General features: G+C 39.4%; 1 protein-coding gene across 1 annotated transcript in view; it reads right to left on the bottom strand.

The window, feature by feature from the left end:
- Positions 1-11,946, bottom strand: part of LOC114513902 (antigen WC1.1-like) — a 109,911-nt gene extending 97,965 nt beyond the window's left edge. The window contains exons 1-2 of the mRNA XM_036016952.1: positions 11,862-11,946; positions 3,169-3,483 (exon numbers count right to left, since the gene is read on the bottom strand). Coding sequence (XP_035872845.1) covers positions 3,169-3,483; positions 11,862-11,946 — 400 coding nt within the window. The remainder of the gene's footprint in view (positions 1-3,168; positions 3,484-11,861) is intronic.
- Between the last annotated feature and the right edge of the window lie 882 nt (positions 11,947-12,828).

Here is a 12,828-nt window from a genome sequence, read left to right as displayed (position 1 = left end):
AGGGCTCACCACAGATAATCCCCACTAGTTTTGTGCTATTTCTGTGTTTATGGGAAGGTAAGGGAAGTTTCTGTACAAATGGGAGCGAAGGAAGGATCTGACTGACACGGAGATTCTCACTGAACTTCTGACTGGCTTTACTTGAGAACATTCAGGGTAGGTGCTAGGCTTACAGTGAGAGCTCCTGTCTAGCTCTTTACCCTTTCATTGGAAACTGGTCTTCCTGACCTGACCTGAAAAATATCAGGACACAATTCCAAAAACCTGCCTAAGCAGGAGAAATGACAGGTGCAATTAGTTTTATCAAGAAATACTAAATTTAGAATTAATATGTTAAACCTAATATTACAGAAACCCCAAAGTACCAACATAATAGTTGAAAGTAAGAAAAACCTTTAAAATCTGAAATCTGTGTCTTGCACTGGAGTGAACTATGCTCACATATTGAGTCATAAATAGGAAGAGATATGGACATATCTTTACTTGAATTAAAAAGGAGGGAGGCACCCAAGCTTGCACCAAGCAAAACATGGACTCTTTCAGGGCTAAGATTAAAGATCAACAAGCTTTAAAAGCTGCAAATAATACTGGGGATCCTCAAGCACTATGTTCTAATTTTAAGCCAGAGAAGACAGAATCTGGGGAGGCTTTATCATAAGAGGGACTTGTTCAAAGTTGCAGAATTAGGGAATACTGTTGGCTCCAGACTTCACTTCCTCTGTGCCTGTTTTATGCTCTCAATGCCAGCTCCATGTCCCAGGTTAATACATCTCATCTCCCCTCGGAGATTCCCAATATTCTATATCTCAGCTTGTGCTTAGGGTTCCTTTGGCAAGAAGAAATATTCTCTCTCATTGTTACAGCTTTATTTTGCCTTGATATTTATCTAGAGAAGCAAGAGAGCAAGGATGACCAGGTTGGATATCATCACTTTTCATCTAGGTCCCATTTTTATTACTTTACCTCTTGCTGACTCTGTCTTCTCTGTCCTGCCTGCATCCACACCAACTCTGAAGTCCTTTGATGGTCAGCCTCACCTAAGCCTGTACCCTTTCAGCTCCTCACCCGTCAGTCCAGGATCCTACTGTTCTGATTGAAACAGAGAACCTTGTTGTCTGAGAGGTGGAATATGTCTCCATTTGTTGTGGTATTTGGCCACTCAGAGACCCACAAAGATCCAAGTGTCTGCTTAAGACCAAACTTGCCCCATGCCCTTGAGCTGTGCATTCCCCTATAAAGCCAGAGGTGGTTGGTATGAATTTTCCATCAGGATGCAGCAAAGAGCAAGGAGAGTGGGACACTGGAGGCACAGAAATAGGCAAAAATGGAGTCTCTGGTTGGCAAATGATGAAAAGGGAGAGAGAAGGGAGGCTTCAAATGAGGCGTCTCTAAACTCCCTGCACAGGTCTGATATTCAGATAGGAAAAAGGTATTTGAAAACAATATTGAGTCTATTTCATGTTGTTTTATTCAAAATACAAACATCTTTGTAGAGTTTGCAGTAACTTTGATAGGTAAATCACAGTAAAAGAATGGAAATCACAATAAAGGAATGTTCTTATCTTTTTAGGGCCTTATTCTTAGTGGAGGATAAACAGGAGTACACAGGTTTAAGACCTCTACTAAGCGTATGAGAGACCTGGACAGCACAAAGAAAATGAAACTGCCTCATCAGAGGGATATTTGTATTATTCAACCTCACCCAAAGCTAAATGAAAATTAGGGTCTGATATATCTCTGTCTGGAGTCCTGCTATATAGATATCCTGTGTCCTTAGGCAAGTTACTTCAAATTTCACCTCTGGGGTCCTGTTTCTATCACTCTGACCTTTTCTCTATCTCACTCTTGAGTCCACCTTACAACTCATTCTTCTCAGTCCCTACAACCAGCCACACAGAATTCACATGAAGTTACCCAGAGCCTTCTCTACACCACCCCTGGGCTCTTTGTGCTGCTCAGAGAGCCCCATATGTGTCCTTTGGAAGATCCCATTGTCATTCTCACCACCCACAGCCACTGTAAACCTCGTCCTCCTTCTTCAGAAATTGTTTGTCCCCTTAGTCCCATTCTTATTAAAAAAATCCAAATGCACTGAGCTGTCAGGTATAAACTATATAATTCTTACATAAAAGACACAAATTAATACTTCATTACCTTCACCATTGATTTGCCAGTGCAAGTGTCCCTCCAAAGTTCGAGTTTATGCAGATATTTTGAAAAAAAAATGAAGAATCTTTTCATATAACAATGAAAGGAGAACCTATGACCCAAAGCATATCATCCAAATATCTTTGGTTCTACTGGCCAAAGACTACAAACACGTTGGCTTGAATTCGGAAAAGAGAATTCCAATTTGGCACAAATCCATAAATTCCTCTCTGATTGGTTTAGTGGTATCCTCTGTGCCTCTATTCTTGCTAATCTAGTGCGAAACAGTGTCTTACATTATATACACAGAAACAGTTCCACCCAGGAAAGTACATCCTCATTCTTGACCCTCCCTCTGTTAGGCTGGCTCACAATACAAAGGGAATGTGTGTAGTGATTTGCAAAATCACTTACAAAATCATTCTTACAAAAGTAAAATTTTAAAAAATCATGAAGATTGATTTTAATTGAGATCATTTTAGAATGAACTATTTTGTCACTGAAGATGGAAAGAATAGCAACTGAGACAATAAGAAGAAAGTAGAGGAATCCTATCATTCACAAGTGTTTTGTGCACTTGGGGGATGATGGGTAGATGTCTTAGATTCTTTAGCCATCCATCTTCTATTGCCCCAGTAATCAGATACCAGCTTCCTTAGGAATTGCCCTTCTCTCATCTGGTGGACAATGTCCTGACCATACCTGAGCAAATGACTCCTGCATTCTCCCCATGATTGCATATAATGGCCCCCAGCCCTGGGAAGGGCACTTCCACATTTGGGACTCCTTTTCTGTGCACTTCACACTGCCCAGCCAGAACAATCTTAATCCTGCCCTGAAGTAAGTAGCCTTGAAGCCTTCTCCGCAGCCAAGCTGTCATCACAGGCACTGTGGAAGGAAGCTTTCTTCTCCCCTGTTCCTTTCCTCAATCCTTCCCCCTCCCCCAACCCCAGGGTTCAGACTCTGATCCTCGAATGCTCCCATCTCCTCCCCAGGCAATAGACATTATGCAGAGCAGACCTGAGCAGATGACTCCTGCATCCTCCTCGTGCCAGCAATCATGCTCTCCCCAGCCCCAGGAATTGCACTTCCACAGGTGGGACTCCTTTCCATTGCAGTCTATACCACTCAGCCAGATCTGGCCTGATCCTGGTCCAAAGTAAGCAGAGAGCATGGCATTGAGGGCTTCTCCACAGCTCAGCTGTCTGCACACCACCTCAGCATCATTCAGGTCCCAGTCCTCATCACAGATGGTGCCCCAGGAGCCCTGGTGAAGGATTTCCACTCTGCCGGCACAGCTACTGCCCCCGTTCACCAGGCGAAGCTGTCCACTGTCTGAGGAGAGAGAGGCCAATGGGATATTTACACAGTGAAAAAGAGGAGGGTTTTCTGGTCCAGTGCAAGACAAATTCACCTGAGCAGGTGAGCTGCACTAGGATTACACCTAGGTCTAGTTTCCTGTGGCAGTAATCAGGGAGTAATAGGGTTGAAAAATAGGAAAAAACAGGAAAAATTAAGCAGAAAATAATGTGGTGAGTCATCTCAGATAGAAAGTGTTATTTGGGTCCTACCAGAGTTCATCTTCTCATTTGCAGAGTTCTTCATAACACCTGTAAAAGATATATAGGAAATATTAGAATCTCTACCCTGAGCTGGTAAATGAGTTTAAAGTCATTATAATGGGCTACCAGCTGTATGGATTTCTTATAAACCACATACACCTTGTTTTCATTGACCCAAGAACTAGAAGAATAAGATTAAAGGGAATGGAGTGAAGAACTTGAGTGGGCTCATCAGAAGTCCCAGGTAGCAGTCATCAGTTTTATCCCATTCACAAATGTTTTTCTTAGTATACAGTGTTCTGAGCTGAAAAATAAACTATGAGACAGGCCATGGTTTGTGCTAGAATACTTCCATTATTATTCTAGGCTTCAGAATCTAGATCTGGATATTTAGTTTAAAAAAATACTTTTCTCTTAGTAGCTTGGGCAATCTTACATGAGAGATAATGTCAGATGATATTGATTGATATTGACCACACATTCCAGTGGGAATCATAGAATGTTGCTTCTTCTCCCAAACAAACCTAATTGTCATATCAGAAGTTGCTATTATTCAAAATATAGAGTTATTTTTTCTCTGGGGGAAAATATCATGTATTTCTAACTTGATCACAGAGCAGAAATAGTATATTCCTGCTCGGAAAGTACTTGAACAATTTTGACATATTTACTGTATTATTATTGTCTAGTTTTTACACATGAAAAAGAGATGTAAAGAGAAGTTAAATAATGTCTATCAATTTACTTCAAGTGATGAGTAGAGACTAAAACCTAAAAATTTTGTTTCCATTGAGAATGGAGGTGTTCACAACAGACCAATGGTCCTACTGGTTACAACAGAAAAGCTGGAAAATGGTATCTGGCAAGATGGCAGAGGAGTAAATGGAAGTCAAACTAACCTCCTCCCAGAACCCATCTAGAATTACAACTAAATTGTGGAGAAATCACCCAGAACAAACAACTGAACAATAGCAAGAAGGAAACCTTATAACCATGGACAGACAGAAGCAACTTCAGCACAACCTGACTGGTAAGGGGCTGGCTGGGCACCCACAGGTGGCAGTGCTAGAAGGATAATTAAGTGGCCAGTTGGATCCCTCTAAGAAGAATGGGGTCTAAACCCCAAGGTGGGATTCCAAGCCTAGAGCACCAGAGCCCAAAAACTACACAGATAACAATCAGCAGCAAAAAGCGTCAGGATTGCTTTCTGCCAGAGATGAATGGCTGGAGATGCAAAGAGCCATTTGAGGGGCCAAACACAAATTTTCATTTGCAGCCACTTACCCTGGGCTCTGGAAAAGGGGTAGGGGACAGAGTGGGCTAGAGATGCCTGAGGAGAGAATGAAGACGAACCCCAGGAGGGACTCTGCCCTGGCCCTGTGGTGCTTAAGCCTGACTGCTGAGTGCAGAGTGATTAGATTAACAACAGAAGGAGACAGCCACAGACAGTAGTTCCCAGGAAGTCACATATGGGGTCAACATCTGACCTCACCAGAGGTGGAATGGATCCAGAATGAAAAAACAATGGTAAGTACTAGAATCTACTGAGACAAAATCCACTGTGTTCTTCTCCATGATTTGTGATATTTTCTTTCCTGCATAGCTTTTTAACAATCATTTGTTGTCCATCAGGTTTATGCATATTAAGTCACTAGATTTTACACTATGGTTTATGTCAATTCACACATTTTGCCCCTCCCTTCTTTTACCCCCATTTTACCTTCTTCTTTCCTTTCATTATTTTCATTTAAATTTTGTTTTCTCTCTTGCTACAACTTGTTTTCATTTCACACTCTTACTATTTCTCTCCTGTCCAGTCACACAAAACTATTTTTCTTGTCGTTGGTCATCTCATATCTTTTTCCCATGCTATTAAAATACCCATGTTCTCCCTCCACGTTTAGCAATCTTTACTAGTTGGTTGTGGATAGGGTAGTTGTTGTTGCATTTTTAAAAATTTTATCTCTAGAGCTTCACTAATTTTGTATTTTAAATTTCAGATTTTACTAATCCCCTCTCCTACTGTTTTTCATCTCAAGTTTTTAATTTTGCCCTGTTTTAGCCTGTTTTTTCTTTTTTTTTCTTCTTTTTCTCTCCCATCCTACCCTTTTATCTTTCTGTATTCTCCTTTTTTTTTCTTTTTTCTTTTTGTCTCAAATTTTCATTTTCCCTTCTCTTAGCCTGGTTTTCATTCCTCACTCTCAGCATTCCCTCCCACTCTATCATTTCAAGAGCACTTCCCATTCCTCTAGACATCTCTTAAGCTTTTCTTTCTTTCTTTTTGTCCTCTTATTCTCATACAAGCTATTTTAATTTTAGCTCATTTGTTGTTGATAGTGCTGTGGTGGATCTTTCCAATTTGGCTCCTATATTTTTATTATTTTTTACTTTTTCCTTCTCTCTCTCACTTTATTTTATTTTACTCCAATTTCTGTTGAAATCTAGTACTATATATTTCCCTTCTCATACCTGTTTCCACCTTCTTCATTCCTTTTTTTATTCATGGCGTGAATTTTACTTTCTCTCTTCCCATTGCTCCAACTCCCAACTCTTATTAGTCCTCCTCCCTCTACCCTCTCAAATTTTTTCTTTCAGTAGGTCATCTTATATTCACTGTCCTTTCTTACAATAGTCTTAATCTCTTTACACCATTATTAATACTGGTTCATTTACTGAACCAATACTGAATATTGATAGTGGGATTGTGGGGTGGGGGTTATTTTTGGGGTGTGTGGGTTTTTTCCTTGAACTTTATGGTTTTGCTCTGGCAACACCTACACAACAGCATATAAGATGTGGTGGGCAGAATGACCCTCAGCCAACCAGCTGGAGGTAAGGACCCACCAAAGGATGACCCAACAACAATCAAAACTCAATTATATCTAGAGAGCCAACATAAGTGGTATAGAGGGCATCAAAGAGCATCAAGTTCAGGAGATCAAAGAGTCTGCACCGCTGGATCTCACAGGTCTCCTATCACAGAAGTTCACCACACACTCAGGGAGTCAAAACAGATCAATTTAAGAAGCAGAAGCAAACAAGAAGAGTCTCACAAAAAATGGAAGACAAAGAAACAATCCCCAAATGAAAGGAAAAGAGGAATCCTCAGAAAGAGTGCTAAATGAAATAGAGGCAAGTCAACTATCAGATATTGCATTCAAAACAATTGTTATAAGGAAGCTCAATGAGCTCACAGATAATTACCAAAAACTACAGGGAAACTATGAGGAACTTACTGCAAACTCTATCAGTATGAAAAAGGACAAAGAAACTATCAACAAGAGCCAAGAGGAAATGAATAATACAATTTCTGAATTGAAGAACATAATAGAAGGAATCCAATTCAAGCTAGGTAAAACAGAGGATCAAATCAGTGAGCTGGAGGACAAAGTAGAAAAAAACTCCCAGAAGGAGCAAAAAAAAAAAAAAGAAAAAAAAAAGAAAAGAAAAAAACTCAAAAATAATAAAGAGGGAATAAGGGAACTGCAGAACAACATGAAACATAATAATATCTGTATAATAGGGATACCAGAAGGAGAATATAAACAGTATCCCCAAAACACCTAGAAAATGTTAAAAAAAAGGTAAAGGTATTAGATATTTGTGGATACCACATGGACTACATATGCTAAAATAATAGAGATTATTTCAGTGTTACCAAGGATCTACAGCTTTCCTTTTCTCTATAGGAATTTTTCTTTTTTTTCTTTTTTAAATGACTTTATTTATTGAGTTTTAGAGAGAGGGGAAGGGAAGGAAAAAGAGAGGGAGAGAAACATCAATGTGTGGTTGCCTTTCATGTGTCCCACACTGGGGACCTGGCCCACAACCCAAGCATGTGCCCTGACTGGGAATTGAACCAATGACCCTTTGGTTTGCAGGCCCATGCTCAATCCACTGAACTACATGAGCTAAGGCTATGGGAATTTTTCAATTCAGTTCATGGGTTAATAGCACAGAATCTGGGCTTAAGCAAGGCAGAGGACTCCTGTTAGGATAAAGAGGCCAGCATACCTTTGGGGGTTACCTTTGGGAATTACCTGGTGCTGGAGTGGCAAAATTGGAGGCTTGCAGACCACTCTCACACAACAGGTTTTCTCCTCAAATGTTTGCCCAATATAGAAACTGAAAAGGGCAGGAGGCCAAAGGACTAAGTCAAAAATTTTGAAAAGCAGAGTGGATATTCCCTCATTCTCTTGGGTGCTAAGCTACCAAAACATGCAGGCTTTCAACTGAAATCCCTCTGAGCCCATGCCATAGAAACAGGAAAAAATCAGAAGTAGATTGGGTGTTGCTAAAACTGCAACACAGACTTGTTCCAGCTCAGTTCTAGGTTGTATTTAGATATATGGGTGATCAGCCCCTCTCCCCCACCTGTCTAGTAGAACAGAAGATGAGTCCTTCTAGGTATTAAACTATATATCTGGAGTATTTTATCTTTTTCATATGCAATTTCTAGCATTCAATAAAAACTTACATGGCACGTAAAGAGAGGGGATCATATGACAAAATAACAAAGTGGAAAAAAAAAGAAGAGACAAAAATCCATGATAAAGATGGTGAAGTTAGCAGAAAAGGATTTTAACTATGACCTATGTATTTAAGAAAAAGAGGGAAGAAGGAAAAAACAGGTAAAAATATGAAAAAATAAATGAGGAATTGTAAATATATAAAAACCAAAATCACAATGCCAACTGGAAATAAAATATCTAGAATTAACAATTAAATAAATAGGTTTTTCTATGTGTACTATCATATCATCTGCAATTACAGTTTTACTTCCTCCTTTCTAATTTTGATGTCCTTTGTTTCTTTTTCTTGTCTGATTGCTGTGACAAAAACTTCTAACACTACATTGAATAGAAGCGGTAAAAGCAGACACCCTTGTCTTGTTCCTGATATGTCCACTAGAGCAAGATATATAATGGAAAAAAAAAACAAACAAATGGGACTACATACAATTAAAAACTTCTTCATGGCTAAAGAAAGCATAAGCAAAATGATAAGAGAACCAACTGTATGGGAAAATGTAATTGTCAATGATACCTTGGACAAGGGTTTGATCTCCAAAATATATAAAAACTCAAATGACTCCACACCAGGAAAACAAACAATCTAATTAAAAAATGGGCAAAGGACCTGAACAGACACTTCTCCAAGGACATACAGAAGATCCAAAGACACATGAAACAATGTTTAATATGGCTAGCTATCAGAGACATGCAAATTAAAACCACAATGAGATACCACTTCACACCTGTCAGAGAAGCCATCATAAATAAATCAACAAACAACAGGTGCTGGCAAGGTTGTAGAGAAAAGGGAACCCTAGCACACTGTTGGTGGGAATGCAGACTTGTGCAACCACTGTGTAAAACAGTATAGAATTTCCACAAAAAACTGAAGATGGAACTGACTTTTGATCCAGTGTCCACTGCTGGGATTATACTGGAAGAATGCTGAAAGACCAATTCAAAAGAATTTATGTACCCCAATGATCATTTCAGCATTATTTACAATACCCAAGTGCTAGAAACAGTCTAAGTGCCCATTAGTAAATGAGTGGGTCAAAAAATGATGGTACATTAACACAATGGAATAATACACAGCAGAAAAAAAGAAGGGGCTTCTACTATTCACCACAGCATAGATGGAACTAGAGAAGATTACATTAAATGAAATAAACCAGCCAGTGAAAGATAAATACCATATAATCTATATGAGAAATCCAGTGAACAGAATAAACTAATGAACAAAATAGAACCATGGGTATGGGAATAAAGAACAAACTGACAGTGACCAGAGCAGAGGAGTAAGGAGGAAAGCAGGGAAAAGAAGGGGAACAGTGAAATCAAGGAACGTGTGTAAAGGATCCACAGACAAAGACAATGGAAGGGAGGATTGAATGTGGGAGGTGGGGTGTGGGTAGGGCAGGAGAGAGTAATGGGTGAAAAACGGGGACAACTGTAACTGAACAACAACAACAAAAAGAATGAAATGAAGAGGTTAAAAGAATTTTAGATACAACTTAAGACAGTGACTTAAAGGAGAGAAGAAAAGGAGGATGAGGGATGGGGAAACACACACAGAGGGAGACAGAGACAAATAGAGCCTCAGAAGTAATATTTGAAGAGATAAGGGTTGAGAACCTAAAAAATGAATGAAAAGTATAATGCACGCATTCAAGAAGCTCAAAAAAACCTAAGAAAGATATGAAAAGCCCCATGCCTAGTAAAGCTGTTGAAAATCAAAGAAAAAGATAAAAACCTAGAATAATAACAAATGTGTCTAAAATAAAGAAGACAAAAAGGAGAGAAAAAGGAATATAAAACATATGGGTCAATTAAAGCAAAAGGCACACACTAACCAAACAATATCATTAATTGCATTTAATGTAAATGGATTAGATACTTCAAGTAAAAGCCAATCTAGGTAAAACAACAAAATTCAGGTAAATGCTATATGCAAGATACCTTATATAGGAGGACAAAAAACAGGTTGACATTTAAATGATGGAAAAAATGTATTTATATATATGTAAACACTATCCATAAGTCAAGTGGAGTGGCTATATTGATATCACAAGAAAGTAGACTTCAAAGCAAGGCACACTAATTGACTTAAGGAGAGAATTTTCATGACTATAATGGGAAGCCCTTAATACAGATAAAAATATCAAAATCAATCTTGGCATATCACCCAAGCCCAAGGAACTGGAAATTTCAAGAAATATAATAAAGGGGTGAGAACAGGAATTCTTGCTCCCGTTGGGAGGAGTAGAATTTCCCAAAGAAGAGAAACAAAGACTTATGACTGGAGGAGATTGAAATAAAAAGAAAAGATGGGTTAGGGGAAGGGATAGAGAGGTGAGGAACATTGCAAAAGCTGCCAGAGACCAAGGCCCACACCTACGGGGGAAAGCTCTCCAGGTACGTGGCTAGGTTATTCACATTTTAGGACCTCCCACATTGATATCTTGAGTCAAAGGCCCGACGGGGGCCAATTTTCATGGAGGAACTGCAGGAACTGTAAGAGAGAAAATTCAACATGAGATGTTGATAAGGATAAGATTCTTCCTAATTAGCAGATCTTTTAGGATGTCACAGAACAAGCTCATGTACCCCAGTGGGGCAGGGCAAGGTTGACCAAGAGAGGAACATCCTGAAGTCTCTGAGGCTCCATTCCCCTTCTGCCTTCAATGCTAATATTAATTCACTCATGATCACCTACACTTGGCATCACTTTTCTCTGTTGCACAATGGGGTTTAAGGACCATCAGCCCAAGAATTAGGAAAGGAAAACATCACAGACAAGAAGGCAAAATTCTGCCAAGAACCCAGTGCTATGGGAAAACTACAGTAAAGCAGAAAAACATCAGAGCTGTGGGTTTGTGGGAAAGATAAAGAATCTCAAAGTCAGGCTTAGACTGCAGGTGCAAGGTTATCTGGCAGTATAATTATAGTTCATGTTGGGAGGGCTTTCATTATAGGCAGGAAGGTTTCCATCTCTGCCCTAATCATATGCACATGCACATGTATCATCGCCACCACTACCACTTCCTCCACCAAGTCCAACAGTTTGGCATAGAGAGTGTGAGTTCTATGGATTCCTATCTAAAATGTTGATTTCCCGGGCAGACACATTCTTGCTTTCATGTTTAACCTTCACATACTCTTCACACTTCCCCCCACCCATTTCTCTTTCTCTATCTTTCCAATAAACACATGTACAAATATATGCACACACACACAATCTACTGGCTGAAATAGCAGAAACACCAAAATACCAGTTGAGAGAGACATAATGTAGAATAGAGGAAGGACAGATCAGAGACCCAGCCTGGGGTAGACCCTCAGCCATAATCCACTGCAGAAGGTGATTTGAGCTTTAGGTGTTGGAGAGGCATGAAACTCAGATTTGGGTCAATCTGAGAACAAGGTTTACATCTCTGCAACATCTCCCATTTAAACTTGAAAAGCAGAGTCCCCACAGGAAAAAAAATCAACATTGACTGTCACTCAAGATTACATTTTGTGAAAACCAAATGGTCTATAGGGAGGCATTGTCTTTAAAATCCCAGGGATCATCTCCCCAGACTGTTAGAGCTAATCCAGTGTCACTGCTGATTTTAAGAAGTGAGGCTACGCTTACCTTGAGCACTCGCTAGGACACTGAAGAGGAAAAAAGCAAGTCCTTGGAGAAAGCAGTGTCCATTCATGGTCATTTTGACCATCATGTCTACAGGTAATAGCCTTAACTTTCTCAAACCAAACAAGCAATCTTTCTGATCCTTAATGGGGACTCCTACAGCAGGAAGGGGGTTATATAGTCCCATTGCCTGACATCGCCATCTTCCAGCAGCCAATAGAAACCCTAGTTAACATCCTCTCTGCCATTAGAGACTATATAAAAGGAAACTTTCTGAAATTCAAACACCAATTAGATGCTGAATCTTACATATCTCCTTATATGAGAAACAAGGTTTTCTAATTTCAAGGGCTACTTTGTCCACCCTCCCCTCTCCTACAAAGCTGATACAGTAAATATATAATTAAAAAAAATATGTGTGGCTTTCTTTTCTCCACCCCATAGGTCTGGCTCAATGGCTGGCTCAGTGCAGCTGGTAAGATCAGTCAGATGTACTGTTTCTGGGACAGTTCTACCACCCCATGGACCAAGTAAAAGTGATTTTTGTTTAATTCGGTCTAGATCTTCGATGATACATGTTATGGGTGCAAAGAAAGAAGAAGCATCTAACAGTAAGAACCAAAAGTAAAGTTAATGAAAAATTAGGATTAGAAATATAAAAATTCTCAGGTATTTTGTGTTTCTTTGGATACAGATGGAGGGGGGCCAAAGGGGTTGGGAATGGGGATGGAAAGAGACTTTTCTTAGGCTGATGGGTGCATGATGCGGTGTATAGATGATGTTTTGTTGAATTGTACCCTTGAAACCAGTATGATTTTGTGAACCTATGTCAACCCTATAAAGTTAATTTAAGTAGTTATCAGGTAAATGAAAAAAAAAACAGTAAAACAAAAACCAAGGGGACATGATTATTGATTTCATAGGGTGGACTTTCTTCTCCTTTTATTTCTGATTTATAATTAAAAGCTTC

Source organism: Phyllostomus discolor, chromosome 2, assembly GCF_004126475.2.
Source record: "Phyllostomus discolor isolate MPI-MPIP mPhyDis1 chromosome 2, mPhyDis1.pri.v3, whole genome shotgun sequence".
Lineage (NCBI taxonomy): Eukaryota > Metazoa > Chordata > Mammalia > Chiroptera > Phyllostomidae > Phyllostomus > Phyllostomus discolor.
Note: the sequence above shows the minus strand (reverse complement) of the source record. Positions and strands in the feature narration are given on the sequence as shown.